At 36.9% G+C, this 14,818-nt stretch overlaps 1 protein-coding gene across 3 annotated transcripts in view; it reads right to left on the minus strand.

Moving 5' to 3' along the window:
• The window catches only part of ptpra (protein tyrosine phosphatase receptor type A), a 33,585-nt gene that overhangs the window by 3,041 nt on the left and 15,726 nt on the right, over window positions 1-14,818 (minus strand). The window contains exons 4-22 of one of the 3 annotated variants that reach the window (XM_082140235.1): window positions 13,927-14,319; window positions 13,793-13,804; window positions 13,021-13,105; window positions 12,692-12,765; window positions 12,180-12,316; window positions 11,267-11,357; window positions 11,013-11,089; window positions 10,263-10,299; window positions 10,071-10,168; window positions 9,756-9,875; window positions 8,454-8,620; window positions 6,931-7,066; window positions 6,691-6,840; window positions 6,460-6,550; window positions 5,613-5,689; window positions 4,257-4,391; window positions 2,518-2,643; window positions 2,258-2,409; window positions 136-271 (exon numbers count right to left, since the gene is read on the minus strand). In XM_082140235.1, coding sequence (XP_081996361.1) covers window positions 136-271; window positions 2,258-2,409; window positions 2,518-2,643; window positions 4,257-4,391; window positions 5,613-5,689; window positions 6,460-6,550; window positions 6,691-6,840; window positions 6,931-7,066; window positions 8,454-8,620; window positions 9,756-9,875; window positions 10,071-10,168; window positions 10,263-10,299; window positions 11,013-11,089; window positions 11,267-11,357; window positions 12,180-12,316; window positions 12,692-12,765; window positions 13,021-13,105; window positions 13,793-13,804; window positions 13,927-14,319 — 2,294 coding nt within the window. Of the gene's footprint in view, window positions 1-135; window positions 272-2,257; window positions 2,410-2,517; window positions 2,644-4,256; window positions 4,392-5,612; window positions 5,690-6,459; window positions 6,554-6,690; window positions 6,841-6,930; window positions 7,067-8,453; window positions 8,621-9,755; window positions 9,876-10,070; window positions 10,169-10,262; window positions 10,300-11,012; window positions 11,090-11,266; window positions 11,358-12,179; window positions 12,317-12,691; window positions 12,766-13,020; window positions 13,106-13,792; window positions 13,805-13,926; window positions 14,320-14,818 lie in introns of all 3 variants that reach the window. The other 2 variants (XM_082140234.1, XM_082140236.1) reach the window with 2 other exon arrangements.

The raw sequence follows: 14,818 nt of genomic DNA on the forward strand, positions 1-14,818 counted from the left end.
TTCCCCAAATAGTGAAGCACTAGTTTTTATGTCTCTGACAAACAAAATACATTAAAAAATTGCTCAACTGCACTTTATTGTTCCAGTTAAATTCAGCAGGTCAACACCTGCAGCGTGAGCGGTGTGTTTTCTCACCAGTGTCTGCACCATGTGCGGTCTCTGTAGTCTTAAACTCTTCACTGTCTGAAAAACATCCAGAATGCCCTCAGCCTTCACCCGCTCCAGGACCGTGCTCAGAGCACAGAATGTCCCTGTGCGCCCTGCGCCGGCACTGTTAACACACAAAATCACAAAAATCAATTACACACAGCTCTGTGGACATCAATCAGTCCCTTTCTTACTTTCCTTTCCTTTCCTTAATTGCCTGACCCTGAAATCCCACTGGACACAGCAGTCTCTCCATCTCTGTTTCATCATTACCCAGTGCTTTGGACAGGTTTTTGTTAAGTCATACCAAGCGCCCATGGATGCCTTCCAGCACTACAAAACCACTAAACCTTACTTGAGCTGCCAAACCAGCGAGACCTGTTAAAGTTGGCATTCATGTCTAACCAAAAGGTCCTGTATCCACGCTAGAAAAATTATGGTTAGGTTGAATAACTATTTATGTAATAAGCCGAGTAAGTGTACTGCTGTAACAACCACAAATCATGCATTATTTCCTGTTTGTGTTTTATGAGTTCCCTTTTGGAGGGCCACACACAGATGTTTTTTTCAAGTTAAATATAGATGACCATTAGAAAGAAAGAAATACTTTCTTTAATACTTTTATTCAGCAAGGCTGCATTAAATTCAAAAGTGTCAGTAAAAGACATTTATAATGATACAAAGGATTTCCATTTGAAATAAACACTGTTCTTTTGAACTTTCTATTCATCAAAGAATCCTGACAAAAATGAATTATGATTGATCCATTGATCATTTCTTAAAGGGATAGTTCGGCCAAAAATGAGATTAAACCCATGATTTACTCACCCTCAAGCCGTTCGAGATGCATATGTCAATCATTTTTCAGATGAACACATTTTCAGTTATTTTAGAAAATGTCTTAGATCTTTCAGTGGTTATAATGTCAAGTTATGGGGTCCACCTCCTTCAAGTCCCAAAAATGTGCATGCATCCTTCACAAAAGTAATCCATCCAGCTCCAGGGGGATAAACGAAGGCCTTCTGAGGGTAATCTGTGCGGTTTTGTCGTAAAAATATACATATTCAAAACTTTATAAATGAAAATAACTGGCTTCCGGCAACGGTCGACGCGCGTTCACGGGAGATGGATGCCGGCGTATGACGTAGGACGTAGCGTAGGAAGCGTCGTGACGTAGAACGAACGCGACAGCGCAGCCAGAGAGCAGAGCAAAACAAAACTCCACTCAGGATTTCCGCGATTTAAAAAACGTGTATTTAAAAGAAAATGTCGGAGGATTTTGATATTAGAGAAGAGGATATTGAGTTTTTGGCCCAGCCCTATCTGTTTGAACCGGAGTACAGCGATGACGTTCTACGTCACGACGCTTCCTACGCTACGTCATACGCCGGCATCCATCTCCCGTGAACGCGCGTCGACCGTTGCCGGAAGCCAGTTATTTTCATTTATAAAGTTTTAAATATGTATATTTTTACAACAAAAAAAACCGCACGGATTACCCTCAGAAGGCCTTCGTTTATCCCCCTGGAGCCGGATGGATTACTTTTGTGAAGGATGCATGCACATTTTTGGGACTTGAAGGAGGTGGACCCCATAACTTGACATTATAACCACTGAAAGATCTAAGACATTTTCTAAAATAACTGAAAATGTGTTCGTCTGAAAAATGATTGATATATGCATCTCGAACGGCTTGAGGGAGAGTAAATCATGGGTTTAATATCATTTTTGGCCGAACTATCCCTTTAAGCACCAAAATAGGCATAATAACTTAATTTTTGAAGTCAATGTGAGACACATGAGTAATGACTAATGAAAATTCAGCTTTGCCTTCACATGAATAAATTACATTTAAAAATATACTAAAAAAGAAATTAATTTAAATTGTAAAAATATAATGTATTCATATTTCACAATATTACGCTTTCTACTGTATTTTCACCAAATAAAATGCAACCTTGGTGAGCATATACTGATAAAAAAAAAGAACTCTACAGTCACAAAGACAAAAATGTATTACAATCTGAATATATATGTTAATACAAGTATATTAATACAAACAATACAAAATAAAGTGTAATGCTTCTGATTGGCCAGAAGTGTGGCTTACCTGCAGTGCACAGTGATTGGGTGGTTTCCAGACTGCTGCTGCTGTTTCTGAACCGCAGCGATGATGTTGATCATGCCCTTCCCGTCGGAGGGGATGCCCACCTCAGGCCAGCCGTGGAAATGAAACTGCCTCACAGCACGAGACTTATTTTCCTGAGGAGAGAAAGAAAACGGCAAACATTAAAATACAGAGATAAAATTTAAATATACGTAAATCACAAATCATTTTTTGTTACAAGAGATCCTCTGAAGTGAACTCACTCTGTTATTGGTGACGAGAAGGTCCCTGACAGTGTAGCTTTCACTTTCCTCCTCCCTCTTCAGCTCAATGGACATGTCCCCACAAACCATCACACCATCACTAGACCAATACTGAGCACACTTCTCCTGCAGATAGTGGGGAAAAAAGACAGAATTTTTTTTTCTGTTTTAATGCCCCACCAGGTGGGATGGAACATGTTTTTTCTAGCAATATGTTTCTGTTACTATCCCAATGTCCGGTTAAAGTGTAATTTTCCCTTAGGATCGCCCTTAGGTTTCCCCTAAACTTAAGAGTGTTGCAGGACCTTAAGTGTTCAGGGCTGCAGCGCATCAAAAAGCTCCTCTGAAACAGCCTGAATCATATGGATTTCTTTTATGTCTTTTAATGAATGGACAGAAATGATGAGAGACTATTTAAAACATATTTGTGTTCCAAAGATGAACTAAAGTCGTGTGTGTTTGGAACGACATGAGGGTTAGTAAATGAATACATTTTCATTTTTGGTTGAACTATCCTTTTGAGTTTACGTGTCGTCTGGTCCTTCTCTTTCATACTTGGTTTTCTTTTTTGTTTTCCTTATCCATGTTATGTTGTTCTCTGTAAAAACGTACCGCTATCATACTGAGAAAGCAAGAGAGAACGGGAAAAAATAAAGGTGTGTGTTTGTGTGTGTAAAGTCAAAAGTGTGCATGGGCGTGCATGGGTGGGGGATGAATGAAAACAAATCTGATTGGCTAGTTTAGTTTTGTTTAATTGACGCTTTTTCCACACACAAAAAATTACATTACAGACAGTTAATGTTTAAAACCAGGCACAAAATGAGTAAACGCTCTCTAAAACGGCTATATGTAATTGAAACATTTGCAAAAAGGCATAATAGGATTAGGGATGGAGAAATGAAGCCTCTAAATACTTTTTAAAGCTTTTCTCTGTTTGTTTCGGGAAAAGATTCGAAGCATCGAGTGTCGAAAAACAGTGCCATCTTGTGGCAAGTCAAATTTATAGCAACCATAATCCATTACGCACAAATAAAAGCCTGACAACGCTAAATGTGTTTAGTTTTCTGATAATATAATTCACATATTAAAGTGTGTCAATAAATTAAATGTAACAACAACAATAATTATAACAATACTAATTATAATAATACCAACAGTGTTGTTTGAGGCAAGTAAATTGTGCTCTAATTATTTTAAGGTTTTTATACTGTTTATATGGCAGAATATATAATGTAATATAGGCTATAGGTTTATATATAAAAATAATTTGTGAATGGACTTGAACTTCCATAAACATGTAGAGTAGTGGTCTGGGTTCAAACACTCAATGCAAAGTGAAGCATTCACGTAACTGGAAAGAAAGCGAGGCTTCATTTTTTTGTTGACCACGTTTCTCTAAAAACAATTCGCGCTCCGGGACAAAGCCGCTCAGCAACTGGAGTAAAGTAAAAAACGTAGTTCTGTGTGTACCCTGAGATAAAATCCTGCAGGCGCCCCTGCAATAGAATTTTGTTATGGCAAATCCGGGGTCTCTGCACTTTACAGTTTCCCTTACCTAGGAGAAGTGGTTTAAGGGATTATATGCAACACACCCTTAAATTATTCCCTTAGGAGAGGGTTTAAGTGTCACTTTTAAGGTGCTTTATGCAACCGGGCACAGATCTTTAACCACAAAAAGACACAAAGCTAGCATGATCACAGATTCTGCAAACAGAAAGTCAGGAAGCAGGTGATCTTACCTGTCCTCTCTCCTCCAACTCGGTCAGCATAACAATAGAGCAGCTCCTCCACTCCCAGATCATTCTCCAGAAGTCCTCGATGGTGTGCTGCAGGGGCCCCTGACATGCCATGTACGAGTCCTTTTGCCGATAACCCTGCATTCACACACACAAAGTATGTCTACTTCATGCACTTGTATACATTGGGCATTTTTTCCAACTGTTATCATGGATACACACTATTGTTCAAAAGTTTGGGGTCGTAACATTTTAAAAGGTTTTTTAAAGAATTATGCTCACCAAGGCTACAATTTATTTGATAAAAAAAAAAAAACAGCAACTGTTTTTCATCAGCCATTACTCCAGTCTTCAAAGTCACATGATCCTTCAGAAATCAAGAAGTGCTCAAGATCAATTATCAATGCTGACAACAGTTTTGGTGGAAACCGTGATACATTTCTTAGATTCTTTGATGAATAACGAAGTTCAAAAGAACAGCATTAATATTAAACAGAAATCGTATAAAACTTGATCAATTTAATGTGTTCTTGCTGAATAAAAGTATTAACTGTATTATTTTAAAAAGAAAAACCTAACTGACCCACATTTTTGAACAGTTGTTTATATTATTACTGTATTAACGGTACATTAAAAGCATTCATACACCACATCACTGCATGTTTTAGATCTCCAGCACTCTTTGGGTGGTACCAAGCAGATTTATTAATATTCATTTATTCATGGACACATGGAGAAAGAAGGCACAATACTTATGACAAAACAGGCTTTTGATTATTAGTATAGCTATCTTCCAGATTGCAATGCAACTTGGGTTTCCAATGTAGCAGCCCTGGTGATATTTTCCTCTGTTGATTACCTTGATAGAGTGTTTCATTCAAACAAAAGAAAGAGGAAGTGAAAGAGGTCTTGAGGTCTGAGGTCTGTCTCAAAACATACTGAATTGTCTTGCTCCCTACTGCCTACTTAGGCTGCTGTCTTCCTAATCATCATGGGACTTCATAAGTGATTGATTTGGAAAAGTCTACATTGGTAGCAAATCAGGACACTCAGATTTCAATAAAGTTTTTATTACGGAAACTTTTCAGTGTAGAGTTAAAATACATTTATTTATAATAAGTCTCTAGGCCTTGGAACAGAGCGATGGCCACCTTCCCAGGCTGCTTATCTCAGTATGGGCATCCAAATAACTTCATGGCTAAAAAATGTTTCTAAACCACACCCAAAAAGAAAAAAAAGCAGGCTGTGTGGTCTCTCAATAGAGCGTAGAATATTGTAGCATTACCTCCAGGGTTCACTGAGCGGTATTTAGGTTAGTTGGGAGTAAATGCTGGCTGAAGTCAGACGGGTTTTACTCACATCTATAAAAGAAGCGTTGATGTAGTCTGTGTTCTCCTCCCCTCGTTTTACAGGGATGATCACTCTGTTAAACTCATCTAGAAGAAACAGCAAAGGTTCAGAAAGAAACACAGGAATGCACATACTGATAAATGGACACCTCAAATTCACTGCAAGTCGGTTTAGATAAAAGCAGCTGGCAAATGTATAACATGTAAAAGGATAAAAGGATAAAGATAAAGTATGATGTAATTGGATAATATAAAGAAGTATAAACTAGGAAACTTTTTCCCCAGCAGAGAGCATGTTAGAAACAACTACACTACCATTAAACTGTTTAGGGTCAGTAATACTTTTTTAATGTTTTGAAATGAGTCTCTTATGCTCACCATGGCTGCATTTATTTGATCAGAAATACAGTAAAAATAAAATAAAATAAAGTAATAGTGTAAAATATTATTACCCTTTAAAATAACTGTTTTCTATTTTAATATATTTTAAAATGTAATTTATTCCTGTGAATGCAAAGCTGAATTTTCAGCATCATTACTTCAGTCTTCAGTGTCACATGATACTTCAGAAATCATTATAATATGTGGATTTGCTGTTCAAGAAAATATTCTGATTTATTATCAATGTTGAAAACAGCTGCGCAGCTTAATATTTTTGTGGAAGAGGCGATACTTTTTTCATGGTTCTTTGATAAATAGAAAGTTCAAAAGAACAGAATTTATCAAATATAAATCATCAAATGCATCCTTGCTGCATTAAAGTATTAATTTATTAATTAACTTATGAACGGTAGTGTATTTTCGAAGTTATTCTCCGAAATCACAGTCTGGTTATTAAACATGGATACACAACTCACATGGAATGATTTGCAAAACACGATTTTTCTTCATGTTGGCAGGCAGGTTCCCTGTTCTCATCTTGTCATTCTGGATTTTAATGGAGGTAAGCTTCTAACAGAGAGCACGAGAGATATTATAATAAATAAAACAGAAAATAAGAAAACATTTCAAAATGGTACCAGAACAATATGTTTCCTAAACATGCAGAACACAAGAAATAAATACAGAAAAAAAACAGTTTGTGCCACCTTGAACTCCGCCTCCAGGCCTCCACAGCCAGCTCCAGGTAAAGGAGCGTAGAGTTTAGACAGGTGAGACTCCAGAGACGTCACCTCTAACTCTGTGTCCCCGTACAGGTAGTGCTCTAGCAAAGCTTGGAATATAAACACGTACTGCATCTGAAGGGAGAAGAAGAGGGTGGGAGATTAGTTTCTTGATACATTTCTTGAGGTAACTTTATTGGGAGTTTTTTTTTTTTATGAGCTCACATCAGTCTGGACCATCTGACAGCGCTGGGCTCTGATCCGTGTGACAAACCCGAAGACGTCGACCTTTCTTTCTGCACCCATCATGTCCAGCATAGCGTCTATCACAATGAAGGTCCCCGTTCTGCCCACACCCGCACTGAGATGAGCAATTGAGAATCAGTTAATGAATGGACATTACATACCTTCAACAACAAAAAACACGCACAAAAACCCCAGCTCACATACTGTACATTACTGTTCGAAATTTGGGGGTCAGTAAGATTTTTAAATGTTTTTGAAAGAAGTCTCTTATGCTCACCAAGGCTACATTTATTTGATAAAAAATAAAAGTAATAATGTGAACTATATAGGGATTGTCAAAGTTTTTTTTTTTTTTTTTTTTTTTTTTATCTACTGAATTTTTCGTCAACGATACCAGGGACACCGAAACACCGGGGAACATGAAATTTGGTGGGCATGTAGCCCCACTAGACTTTTACGGAAAAATTTCGTTTGGAGTGAAAAAAATGCCGTTTTTCCTAAATAACTACCTGAACCGTGGCGAAATGAAGACATTTTTATGGTATGTTGGTCTTAAGGGCCCACATCAACCTAGCCCATAATCACTCATTTGTGATTTGCGCCCCTCCCATAAAAAATGAAAATGCAATATTATTCTGCTTTAATCGCCCCTATCTTCAGTGGAGATGTTCAGAACTGCACCATATTTCATGTGTATGATTAACTTGACATCCTCTGGGGGTATCCTCTGCTAAGTTTTGTAGAATTTCATCCATGGGGGGGGGTTTAAATAAATTCATTTATGTGCACATTTAGTGACTGTACACTCATCGGCCTGTAGATGGTGCTGTTGAGCAAAGGGTTGCTGGTTTAGGATGATACTGTCACACACACACACACACACATGCAGGAATACAAACAAACGCAAGCATGCACACACACTGACATCCACACGCACAGACACACACCCATACAAATCCACATGCACAGACACACACACGCGCACACACATGTACGCACGCATACATACACGCACAGACACACACACACACAGACACACACACGCGCACACACATGTACGCACGCATACATACACGCACAGACACACACACACACAGACACACACATACATACACACACATACACACACATACTACTACTTTTTTTAGGTATATACATAAACACGCAATACAGCCAAATTGCTCCACGTCATTTATTTTTGTGGAAAGCCAGTGCAGGCCTGAGCGGCGGTCATATTTTGTACCGCCATGCGGTACATCTAGTTACAATTTAAAATAACCGTTTTCTATTTTAATATTTATTCCTGTGATGCCAAAGCTGAATTTTCAGCATCATTACTCCAGTCTTCAGTGTCACATGATCCTTCTTATATGATGATTTGCTGCTCAAGAATCATTTCTCATTATTATCAATTTATAATGTACTCGCAGAATAAAAGTATTACATTTTTTTTTTTTTTTATCTTACTGACCTTAAGCTTTTAAGATAATGAAGCTCCTTACCTGCAGTGAACCACTATGGGTCCAGCATACTGTGGGTTGCAGTTCTTGACCTTTTTTAGGAACTTCAGCATGCCAATGGGAGTGAAAGGAACCCCGAAATCAGGCCAGCTGGTGAAGTGAAACTGTGTGACCAGCCTCTGGGGCTTCTTACCAGACACATCACCCACCTTAACACACAAAAGAGTTTTTCCAATCTCATCATTCATCAAACAAAATCTCAACAATATTTCTAGTAATAACAGCTGTTTCTTTACAGGTTACAGGAATAGGCCTTTTTAAATATTATAATCTGATATCTAGGGGGCAAGGTGGCTCATGACCAAAGTAACACTGATATATATATTGGTGCTTCGTGAATTGGGGGAACTTACCTGTAACATTGGATGATTTAAAAAAAAGAAACAATAACACTGATAAAATCAATAAAATACACAGATAAAATCAATAAAATACACAAATAAATAAATGGATACTTCAATTAAAGCTTTAAACCATTTATTGTGTTTGTTTTCTGTTCCTAATTTTGAAGTGCTGAAAGGTTCAATTTGGCAGGATTTCTCCATTTTTAACTTTTTAATTCTCCCTCTATAATACATCTACAAAACCTTTTACAATTTTTCCTACGGCATTTTGGTGTACACTTTTATCACTGTCCTAAATACTGTCACTACCATCACGCCAAGCAAATGGTCCATTTCTTTTTGTTTTTACTAATTCAGACTTAACTGACTGCTAGTAAAGTTGCTGTGATAGTCTAAGGATGTTTACACTTGTAGTTTGGTTATTTTGGTCCGGGCCAAAAAGGAAAATGATACATTTAGTCCCTTGTACCGAACTATGATGGGCAACACCGGTACAAGAATCAGGTATGCTTGCATATTCCTTTTTTTAGCGTCATATCTTGTAACATCACGTCCTCTTTTTGGTTCATTTAGATGTCTTTGGTTTGTGTTGCGTTCATATTTCGAACCGCACAACAGATCGGTTTGGAAGCGGACCAAGACCCCCTGAAAATGTGCCTTATCCTATTTTCTTCAGAATTTTGATCAACATTGTGATAAATGTGCATAGTTTGAAAAAGGTAAACAAAACAAAAAATCTAAACTGGCACTAATTGAAGAATCATTAAAAACTCACATTAACAGCTGTTGAGACTGTTGGTACATTTTGACAAAAGAGGGAGTTAGCACTTCTTTAAATTGGCTTAATTAACCAGTTCCATTAATTTCAAAATGGCAAAAATCAACAGAGTAATCAGCCTGTCCGATATATAGGTAATGATTGTAACCCTTGTGGTCCTACCTGCTGAATGCAGAACTTGCGGATAGTATAGTCAACCAGAATCATCATGTCCTCCACTGACACGCGGATATTTCCGTAGGTCCAGCATCCCTGGTCTGGCCAATACTGGGCACATTTACACTGCGGATATGAAGCACAGTATATCATAATCATCACTGCGGTGATCATACATCTTTATTAATGGCCATCTTCCTCAAAGTTGCACTCTAAATCCATTATGTGAGACCGCGATAAGAGCTGAGGCTGTAAAATCAAAGATCAGCTTACTCCTCTTTGACACTAGATTACATCTAATAGATTTCTTGCGGCATTTACCTCTTTCCTCTCTTTCAGATTGGTTACCATGACGATGGTGGCAGTGTTCTGTTCCCAGATCATCCTCCAGAAGTCATTGACCGTTTCCTCTTTTGGTCCTGCAATAAGAAAGTTTATTTTTTTATAATCATTCATCAAAAAGCTATGTAAAGCATTTGGATATTTATGAAAGAGACTAAAACCATTTTTTACCTTGTGCAGCTATGAATTTGTTTTTCTCCTGGTATCCCTGAAAAGAAAAACAAAAGTGTGGAAAAAAGGATTATTATTAAGGATTTACACATGCATGCTCATTTCCCATATTTTTACATTTAGATTACCTTTCATCCAACACTCAATTAATCTTTAAAAAACACTAATGACTTAAAAATAGTGTTAATTGTAATCTTCAGCAAATATCACAATGAAAATCCATTTTTCATAATGTATAATAAATAAATACTATAATACTATATAAATAATATTATAATAAAACTGCCTAAATGTAGAATTAGAATAAAATAAAATATAAATATTAGATAAAAAAAATTATGCCTTGGCAACTAAACAAAATAAATTTAAGTTCTAAAATTACTAAAACTAAGACTGAAATTAAAATAAATTGAAGCTAAACAAATAAAAAACAAAAACGAATAAAAATTACATTGTAATGAGCAACTAAAAACTAAAATTGAAATGAAAAGATAATTAAAAATATAAATAAATACTATAATACTATATAAATAATATTATAATAAAACTGCCTAAATTTACTTGTAGCATTTAAAACAAATGATTTTATGTTTTAGGGATTTTATTTATTTAGACTAAATAGTATTAAAAAAGTAGACAAAAAATTGACAAAAAGTTTTAAAATCTGCAGTAACATGAAAACACTCGTCGGCTAAAATTTAGGAAACATTGCACTCCTTCTCATGACTAGGCTAGCGCTTGGGATCTTACATTAATGTAGGAAGCGTTGATGTAGTCTGAGTCAGGAACACCCTCCAGAGAGGTCAAATGCACCCTAGAATGATCATCTGAGATAAAAATGAAAAAACAAATTAAGAAAGGAGATTATAAGGCTCATAGCATTAATGTTTCATTCAGTACAGACATTTTCACATAAGGAACTCCTTTGTAGGGCCTTGCAGTTCTGGTAAAAGCATGCTTTATTATCAGTTCTGGTTTAGAGATAAGTTGTGGGAAAGCCTTACAGGGCAGGATGTTGACATATCTGTTCTTCTCTTTATTCTCCTCCTTCGAGGCAGCATCACATGAGGCTTGAATGGGACATACAGGCAATGCCTGCAGAAAAAAAGAAACCAATCACACAGTTCAAGTAGGGCGAAAGCATTGACAGGGACCATCTAAACAGCGGTAGAGGAATATAATCAAGTTAGATTAAAGCACTCTTTTGTGCTTCAAGCTGTATTGGAACTTAATATGGTACATAGAAAATCGAATCTACACTAACTGGAATTGTGTGTGTGTGTGTGTATACACTGTCTAATATGGAATTTTGTACTTTATTCTATGTGATTGTAAAGGTCTTGTGTTTTATGTGGTAATATCTGTGAATAAACATTGTAAGGGTCTGAATATGGGTAATATTTGTGAATGAACATAACGTTATGCAAGAAAAAAATTCAGATTTAGTCAGACAATAAAAGTCTTCATCGTCATCATCATCATACACCAACGGCACAAATGTATCAGCCTAAAGTGCACTCTTTTTGGGAAATTTGTATTTAATGCTGCCTTCATGTGTTATCAGAAATTTCCTACTGCCCACTTCTGAAGTCGTGATTACAAGATCGTCACATTCGGAAAGAACAGGAATAATGGAGGATACCAGGTTTATTCCGGTCTATGTATTGGGAAAATCTTAATAAAGCCAAAATGCTATTTGGTGTCTCATTCATGACAACCATTTTTCAAAATTATCCCCAAGCTTTCCAGTGGTAAATAGTTCATGTCTAATTTTTAACTAGGAAACTCATATTTACGATAATTCCGATAGCAAACGAACACAGCATAAGATGCCATTTTTTGGGGTCATTCCAAAAATGGTGAAATGTCCAATCAGGTCAATTACTGAATCAGAGGTGTGTGTGTTTGTGCACCTACGTTGAACTCTTCCCGGAAGAGTTTATTGTCATCGGCCATTCTGCGGTTCATCTCCTCCTCAAGCTTGTCAACAAGAAGGGGCGGGTACTTCCTGTTGGTGCTAGGAGAACGAGCCAATAGTGGCACACTCTGAAGTTCTGTGAGAAAGGAAGTGTAAGGAGCAGGAAAGCAACATGAGGAGGAGAAAGAAACATAAATATATGTGTTAACCACAAAAAAATAAAAGAGTTGTTGTTTTTTTCAATTAAATATTTTAAGAATGACTTGCAGTTTGTCCTTTATCCATGTTGTGTACAGGACAACCAATAGGGGGCAACACAGTACAATTCAAGGTCAAATATGTTTCAATCAAATCACTAAATCAAGATGGAAATTAAAAGATGACAAGTAGTGCCTCCAACTTATAAACCAGACAATGTACTTTACTGTTAACCTTAATATATTTGCTGCTTTAAAGGACAAACATTCCCAAGAACAGTCACAGAAACACACACACACACTCTTATTCCTACCTGTGTCGTCAGCTCTGCCATTGGTCAGGCGGAAGGAATTGGAGTGGCTCCCTGCCTGCTTGTACTTCTTAAACCTGCCACAACGGAGCGAAACAAAAAGCCAATCATTACCATGGTAACTGGACATTCAGCCCCATGGCCCCCTGCTGACATTGTGGGTTTCCTAATGAATGGAGCTTTCTGAACACTTTTTCTCATCTGTTCTATTATCTTCTATGCTCTAACTGCTTGTAACTTTGTCTTTATGTTGTTTTTTGAGCTGGAATCTATGCTATGAGCACTTTTTGTACTGTGTGAACAGCTGAAAGTTTCTGAATACTGGGACTTACCTGAGCATGTACAGGACGATGATGATAAAGACAATGACCAGCAGAGAGGACAGGGCAACCATCACCGCAATGATCGCCGTGTCATCTGAGTTTAGAGGACAAAAAAAAGAGCTATTGAATTACAGTTGCAAATCTTTTTTTTACATTATCCACCCAATTTCTGTCATCATTTACTCACCCTCAAGTTGTTCCAAACCTGTATGTTTTACACAGAAGACGATATTTGGAAGAATGTGAGTAACCAAACATTTGACGGTAGCCATTGACTTCCATAGTATGGAAGAAAATACTATGTAAGTCAATGGCTACAGTTCAGCAGAAGAAAGAAATGTATACAGGTTTGGAACAACTTAAAGGTGAGTTAATGATGACAGAATTTTCATTTTTGGATGAACTATACCGTCAAATCTTAGTACATATTAGTAATTATACTAATATACGACCATTCAAAATTTTGGGGTCAGTAAGATTTTGGTGTTTTTTCTTTATTTTGATCATATAAAAATAAAAATAGCAGAAATATTGTTCATGTTTTATTTAAAATGTAATTGTGTGATGTCATAGACAATATATTTGATTTATACTCTGCTCCTTAAGATTTGGACAATAGCTATTTAAAAACCCATTTCGGTTGACCGCTTGTCGATTGTGTCCAAATTATTGACTGGTAGTGTATAAGCAACTCCTGACAGGTTGTGTAATAAATGGTTACTAATAAACTATAGAAAAGGCTTCGTTATGCAAGCAAAGTGACAAATAAAATGGAACTTACCTTGCCCATTATCTTCATTACATAAGAAAAACAACAGAAATAGATTAGAGAATGAATAAATAACTGAAAAGAGCAAATGCAGTTCTTTACAAATAGTTGGAATAAGAACAGATGAATTTTCTTCGAAATGGTACCTGGAAGGTCGCCAGTTGTGGTGGCATCCGCAGGGGTAAATGAACTGTTTGTTTTGGGACTTGAAGAGGACTGAGTGGATGTCAGATCAGGTGTAGGGATCTCTGATGTAGACAAAACCGTAGTCTTGATGGAGGTGAGGGATGGGGACGCGGCAGATGGGGTTGATGGGGCAGGTGGTGTTTCGGTGGGGACGAGCGCAGTTGGAGGGGGGACGACAGGAGGGGCTGTGGGAATCTCCGGCGTCCCCATAACCTCAGAGTCTTTGAATACTGTTGTTCCAACAAGTTCAGGGGACGGTGTCATAGATGGGGTGGCTGATGGGGGAGCCTGGGTGACTGCGATGAAGGGTGACGTGGGAGGAGGGTCTGTAGGTTTGGTGGTCAAGACTGCACCTGAGAAAGAGAGATTTTAAAACAGCTTTAAAAACAGATGCAATAATCTATATATTATATATATATGTGTATGTGTGTGTGTGTGTGTGTGTGTGTGTGTGTGTGTGTGTGTGTGTGTGTGTGTGTGTGTATGTATGTATGTATGTATGTATATGTATATATATATATATATATATATATATATATATATATATATATATATATATATAAAACAGACTTTCATAGACCATTAATGCTAAATTGTACATTTCCGTTCAAAGGTTTGAGGTTAGTAAGATTTTATTTGAAAGAAATTCATACTTTTATTTGGCAAGAATGCATTAAATTGATCAAAAGTGACAGTAAAGACATTCATAATGTAGCAAAAGAAAAGTTATATTAATCAAAGAATACTGAAAATAAAAATAATATATCATGGCTTCAAAAAAAATAAGCAAAACAACATTCTGTTTTAAACAGTATTTTTTATCAAATAAATGCCGTCTTGGTGAGCATAATG

The sequence above is a fragment of the Leuciscus leuciscus genome (assembly GCF_965113295.1).
Source record: "Leuciscus leuciscus genome assembly, chromosome: 16".
In the NCBI taxonomy this organism is placed as follows: domain Eukaryota; kingdom Metazoa; phylum Chordata; class Actinopteri; order Cypriniformes; family Leuciscidae; genus Leuciscus; species Leuciscus leuciscus.